Source organism: Limulus polyphemus, unplaced genomic scaffold (genome assembly GCF_000517525.1).
Source record: "Limulus polyphemus unplaced genomic scaffold, Limulus_polyphemus-2.1.2 Scaffold5021, whole genome shotgun sequence".
Taxonomy (NCBI): domain Eukaryota; kingdom Metazoa; phylum Arthropoda; class Merostomata; order Xiphosura; family Limulidae; genus Limulus; species Limulus polyphemus.
In genome coordinates, this window is record NW_013670631.1 from 9,607 (window position 1) to 16,257 (window position 6,651).

Sequence of the window (6,651 nt, forward strand, 5' to 3'; positions counted from 1 at the left end):
TGTAACATTACAGTAATGTAGAGCTGGGGGAATATGTCATCTGTAACGTTACAGTAATGTAGAGCTTGGGGAATATGTCATCTGTAACATTACAGTAATGTAGAGCTTGGGGAATATGTCATCTGTAACATTACAGTAATGTAGAGCTTGGGGAATATGTCATCTGTAATGTTACAGTAATGCAAACTCTTTCTTCCCATTTTCTTCTAATGAAGTAAGAACTGTTGAGTACGTAATCCCAAAGTAATATGGAGTTCCTCACATTGGGTCAATATATATCACTAGTATGAGACCAAGTGTGGGAACTAGGATTATAGTGTAACCTCGTAGTGTAGTACATGCCACCCCTCTACACTATGAAACAGGCATAGTGTAACCTCGTAGTGTAGTACATGCCACCCCTCTACACTATGAAACAGGCATAGTGTAACCTCGTAGTGTAGTACATGCCACCCCTCTACACTATGAAACGGGCCCTTTTCAGAGGTTGGGCCAGCTGAATGTGTCTTGTACTCTCCTTGCAATGCAATGTATAGGATAGTTTCTCCCTGCACCTGAATATTCTGGGAAATATCTCACACGACGATATGAACGGCCTGATTTGTTACCCTATCCACACTACACCCTCACTAGCTGCCTGTGAGATAATAACCAGTTGAACATTCTTACATTTTGTCCACCTATGTGACAATTCAACTCCACATAAAAGATCTATAGACAATATGTTTTGCTCTATCTTTGCTATTGGGTGCAGAGTATTCCCTGCTTGAGATGGATGCAGTCTGCCACCTATTGGTGCCACATTTTCGTAATTACTTTATCGACACTGCTATCATCAATGTTTGGAATACTAGTTATGCTGTACACAAGTTAGTAAGCTTCCCTGAAGTTAACATTTTCTTTACATTAACACATTCGCTGCCATGTGCCCCACCTGTGGGTCACAACTGGCTTGTAGTTACGGACTGCGTGACACACTGTTGGGTCACAGACAATTATGTTTCAAAGCCAAATTTCTCTCGTGGTATATGAGTTTTGGACACTGTGACTGCTCCTTGTAGCCTCTTGAATGCATAAGGTTTTTATACTTCATTTGTTATGTGGCAGTAAACATGTTAAAATGTATTTTCAGATAGTTCCACGTGTTAAAATGTATTTTCAGATAGTTCCACGTGTTGTATTTCAGATAGTTCCACGTGTTAAAATGTATTTCAGATAGTTCCACGTGTTAAAATTATTTCAGATAGTTCCACATGTTAAAATGTATTTCAGATAGTTGCTCGTGTTGTATTTCAGGTGGAACTATCTGAAAATACATTTAAACACGTGGAACTATCTGAAATACAACACGTGGAACTATCTGAAATACAACATGTGGAACTATTGTGCAACTATCTGAAATACAACACGTGGAAGTATCTGAAATACATTTTAACACATGGAACTATCTGCAAATACATTTAAACACGTGGAACTATCTGAAATACAACACGTGGAACTATCTGAAATACAACACGTGGAACTATCTGAAAATACATTTAAACACGTGGAACTATCTGAAATACATTTTAACACTGTTTAAATGTATTTCAGATAGTTGCTCACCTCTCAACACATCCTTCCACCTTTTTTTGGTGGATTTATTTTGCCTCATCAGTAATGAGCCTTTGTTCAAATACTGCTGATTATGATGATTACTGAATGTGGAGGATGTGTCACCCTCCTGTTGCCGTAGTCTAATTATGTTTACATCATAGGCTGGCACAATACATGCTAGTATGAGTAGGGATACGTTTCATTCAAGGGATGTGATTTGTCCAAAAAATCGTCATGCATGAGGTAAGAGTTCTTTGTTGTGCAGAGATGCGAATAAATCTGAAATACATTTTCAGGAAAAAGAAAATCTTAACTTTATCTTATATCTTATTATGGTAATTAACTGCTGTTTTGTGGATTTTACTCTGTAGTTCTATCACTCTGATAATGTTGTATTAATCTCCTCTTTTACTGTGTTAACTAACAGCTGTTTTTTATATTATGCTAATCAGAATACATACAGCTAAAAATATGTCCTTTAAAAATATTGTGAACTTCATATTTCTAACTGAATTTGTAAATTGTTTCTTCCCCAGTCTGTTTACCAGGAGCTATATGTTGGCAGCAACATCCATTTATTATTCAAGTTTTGCAAAACCATAAAAGTGATGTTTCATCTCAAATAGATAGCCTAGAACCAGCTACGTTGCAGACTGACATATTGTTGGATAAATCAAACAGTCACATTTGTAAAAACCTAAAGATAGATGAAGCTTGCTTGACCATCCAATCAACAATTAGTAGTACACTAAATATTTGGACCCAGAGCTCGGAATGTGAAGGAGTAAGTACACTGACTTCCTACTGTATAGCAGGTATAATGAAGAAAGTGACATGTCTGTATTGAGCTTTCACACAAATGTCAGTTGATTACTTAGTAGAAACCCAAGCTGTAGGTCCTTAATATTTCATCTAAAATTATAATAATTTTTTTTACCAAAAGTTTAAGTTGGGAAACTTAAGCTAGAATTAGGCTAGCTGAAACTCTGTAATTGTGCATTTATTTCTCCATAAATTTACAAAAATGACTGATTTCAAGTGTAACTATTTTTTATTTCTAACTTTCCTAGTTAGAGTGTGACATGCAAGATAAGAACAAACAAGTTAAAATTATATATTTCAAGTGTAACTAGCTTTTATTTCTAACTTTCCTAGTTAGAGTGTGACATGCAACATAAGAACAACCAAGTTAAAGTTATACATTTCAAGTGTAACTAGCTATTATTTCTAACTTTCCTAGTTAGAGTGTGACATGCAACATAAGAACAACCAAGTTAAAGTTATACAGAATTCAAAATATTGATTGTATTTACATAAAATTGTCATTTTCGTTTTTTTTTGTTTCAGGTTATTTAAAGTGATTTTTGTTTTTGAAAATTTGAATATAAATGTTTAATTTTGTTGAACAAGTTTAAAATATGCCTTCAAAACTAAAATATATATTTGTAAATGTTTAACATAACGTGCATGTTTAAATATTAAGTGTTTTCTTACTTATCTATATTCCAACAAAATACAGGCTGACTGTCTTCGTGACTTGGGTGAATTAAATAATTTAGTTCTTCCTTAAAAATCATGGTACTACAGGAAATATTGACAACAACATATCTGTTACAAGTTGGAAGGAAGGAAAGTGTTATTTGGTCAGAACAGATGCACGTCAGTATAACGTGTTAACGAACTGTTAACAACATACATCTGTTACAAGTTGGAAGGAAGGAAAGTGTTATTTGGTCAGAACAGATGCACGTCAGTATAACGTGTTACAGTATATCTGTTACAAGTTGGAAGGAAGGAAAGTGTTATTTGGTCAGAACAGATGCACGTCAGTGTAACGTGTTAACGAACTGTTAACAACATACATCTGTTGTGATAGTCAGGATGTAAATTATTATTTGGTCAGAACAGATGCACGTCAGTATAACGTGTTAACGAACTGTTAACAACATACATCCGTTGTGATAGTCAGGATGTAAATTATTATTTGGTCAGAACAGATGCACATCAGGGTAACGTGTTAACAAACTGTTAACAACATACATTAGTTGCGATAGTCAGGATGTAAATTATTATTTGGTCAGAACAGATGCACATCAGTGTAACATGGTAACGAACTGTTAACAACATACATTAGTTGCGATAGTCAGGATGTAAATTATTATTTGGTCAGAACAGATGCACATCAGGGTAACGTGTTAACAAACTGTTAACAACATACATCTGTTGTGATAGTCAGGATGTAAATTATTATTTGGTCAGAACAGATGCACATTAATATAACATATCAGTGAGTTAGAAACCATAGAAAACAACACACAGTCAGGATGGAAAGTGTTATTTGGTTAGAGAAGATTCTAATCAAACTTAAGTATCACAATGTTAAAAAAAGTGCCTTGAATGAAGCTTAAACTCAGTACCCTAATGATCTCATGTCAATGCTTTAAGTCTGTCAAATAACCTACATCATGAGGTACATTAAACCTCTGTACAAGTTGAATTTTTAGTAAGTAGGCTTAAGATCAACTGTTACATATGTGTCACATTTCCCTGAAACTCATTTGTGTTACTTATTGTGTTAAAATTATAACTGTATGACTTGTTTGTATTAGGTTGTTATGTTGGGTAATTCTCTCCGAGCCATCTATTTCTTAGTATAATCTTTTTAATTCACCACTTGAGTCTGTTGAAAACATTTTGAGTACGAAGTAATATCATGTAAGTTTTAATATTTTTTTTGAAAGGGTATTTTATTATCATTATTTAACATTTAGATATTATCTCTCAGACTGTCATTGTAGTTACTTAGTACTGTTTTATTCTTACGAATAGTTATCTTTGTTTTTGTTATTTAGGATTTCAAATTTGTGAAAGTTTGTCGGTCTTTTCATTCTTTCAGTGCCCTGTTTTATTCCAAAGAAACATTACTTCTGCAGAAAATGTGACTTTGAAAGTTAATACCTCCACAGAAACTAACGTAACACTTACTAGAAGGACTGCTGAAGATGTATTTTGCAGGTATGTAAATATATTACTTTAGCTAACATAGTAGCAGTATTTGTGTAGTCAGTCAGGATTATCTCTTTTGTTGATGCTAGGAATACTTACGTACAGGTAAGACTAGGAATATTTATACTGTTTTTCATCTTTCTGTTTTGAATACTTATGTATTATCTTAGGTATATGTATTTCAAGTAGGTTAATCCTAAAATTTCCAACTTGTTTTTAAAGTGTTTGGGTCCGTATATTGTTAGGTTTATCGTAACATGAAATAGTACAAAGGTTTACTGCAGTAGTCTCTCTGTGCTGAATTAGCACAGAGAGACTACTGCAGTAAAACAATGTTTCTTATTAGCACTCAGAGACTACTGCAGTAAAACAATGTTTCTTATTAGCACTCAGAGACTACTGCAGTAAACCTTTGTTTTTTATTGAAGGTCAAACACACATAAAATCCTATCTAATTTTAATTATCTAAAAACGTTTAAGTACAACAAACATAATAAAAATGGACAACGTTTTGAAAAAACCCCAAGACATGCTTGTCTCAAGGGCTTACAGATGTTTCTTAATTGAAACAGACTCCTTACAAACTCTGGTTACATAAGAATATATGTAAATAGTTTATATATTTCATAGAATCTTCCAGGACTTGAGTAGATATTCTCCATGTTGTGGAATTTTTGTCTAACTGGTTAGAGGTGGTTATAATTTCATTCCTCTTTCTTACAGTGATTCAAAATTTATTTCATGATAGCAACAGTAATGTTGAAATCTAGATGGACAGTTAAACCTTTTGGGAATGAAGCATTTCAATAACAATACTTAAAACAGCTCTAGGTAATAACACTTCAAGTTAAAGCATGAGAAGATGATAAAACTCAGCTTCAATAAAAATATGGGAAATCAACTTACGAATATAGATGTTGACAGGTTGTTTGGTAATTATAATTGAACACCTTTTATTTTTGGGTTTGTCTTCGCCAACTTCCATTAAATAGTTTCCAAACTCTTCAAAGTTGTAAAACTGGCTAAGAAAATATAAACATTATTACATAGCAGTTTTGACAGTTAAAAAACTTAATTTAGACTTTTCAAAACAAAACACTTCTTCTAAAAACTTATGTTTCTTATTGTTTTTTATCAGCACTGAAAAACTACAGCAATAAAACTATGTTTCTTATGGTTACATTGAGATTATATTTTAAAAGAATATTGAGAAAAGTAGAGTATATAAATTTGTTAAAACAAGTTATTACTTTCACTGAAGGCTTTAAAAACTTGTATACTCACGTAGGGGAAGTAATAATAATAAATAACCTGTGTACATACATAAGGGAAGTAATAATAGATAACCTGTGTACATACATAGGGGAAGTAATAATAATAAATAACCTGTGTACATACATAGGGGAAGTAATAACAGATAACTTGTATACTCACGTAGGGGAAGTAATAATAATAATAATAGATAACCTGTGTACATACATAGGGGAAGTAATAATAATGATAAATAACCTGTGTACATACATAGGGGAAGTAATAACAGATAACTTGTATACTCACGTAGGGGAAGTAATAATAATAATAATAGATAACCTGTGTACATACATAGGGGAAGTAATAATAATAAATAACCTGTGTACATACATAGGGGAAGTAATAATAATGATAAATAACCTGTGTACATACATAGGGGAAGTAATAATAATAAATAACCTGTGTACATACATAGGGGAAGTAATAATAATAAATAACCTGTATACATACATTGGGGAAGTAATAATAAATAACCTGTGTACTCATGTAGGGGAAGTAATAATAGATAATCCATGTATGCACATAGGAGAAGTGATAAAAATAACCTGTATACACACATAGGGGAAGTAATAATAAATAACCTGTGTACACACATAGGGGAAGTAATAATAATAAATAACGTGTACATACATAGGGGAAGTAATAATAATAAATAACCTGTATACACACATAGGGGAAGTAATAATAAATATCCCATGTACACACATAGGGAAAGTAATAATAAATAACCTGTGTACA

General features: G+C 32.7%; 1 protein-coding gene across 1 annotated transcript in view; it reads left to right on the forward strand.

Annotated features, from left to right (window-relative positions):
• The window catches only part of LOC106472012, a 14,567-nt gene extending 8,805 nt beyond the window's left edge, over nucleotides 1-5,762 (forward strand). Inside the window, exons 3-5 of the mRNA XM_013932642.1 lie at nucleotides 2,133-2,380; nucleotides 4,493-4,611; nucleotides 5,741-5,762. Of these exons, the coding sequence (XP_013788096.1) occupies nucleotides 2,133-2,380; nucleotides 4,493-4,611; nucleotides 5,741-5,762 (389 nt within the window). The remainder of the gene's footprint in view (nucleotides 1-2,132; nucleotides 2,381-4,492; nucleotides 4,612-5,740) is intronic.
• The last annotated feature ends 889 nt before the right edge of the window (nucleotides 5,763-6,651 follow it).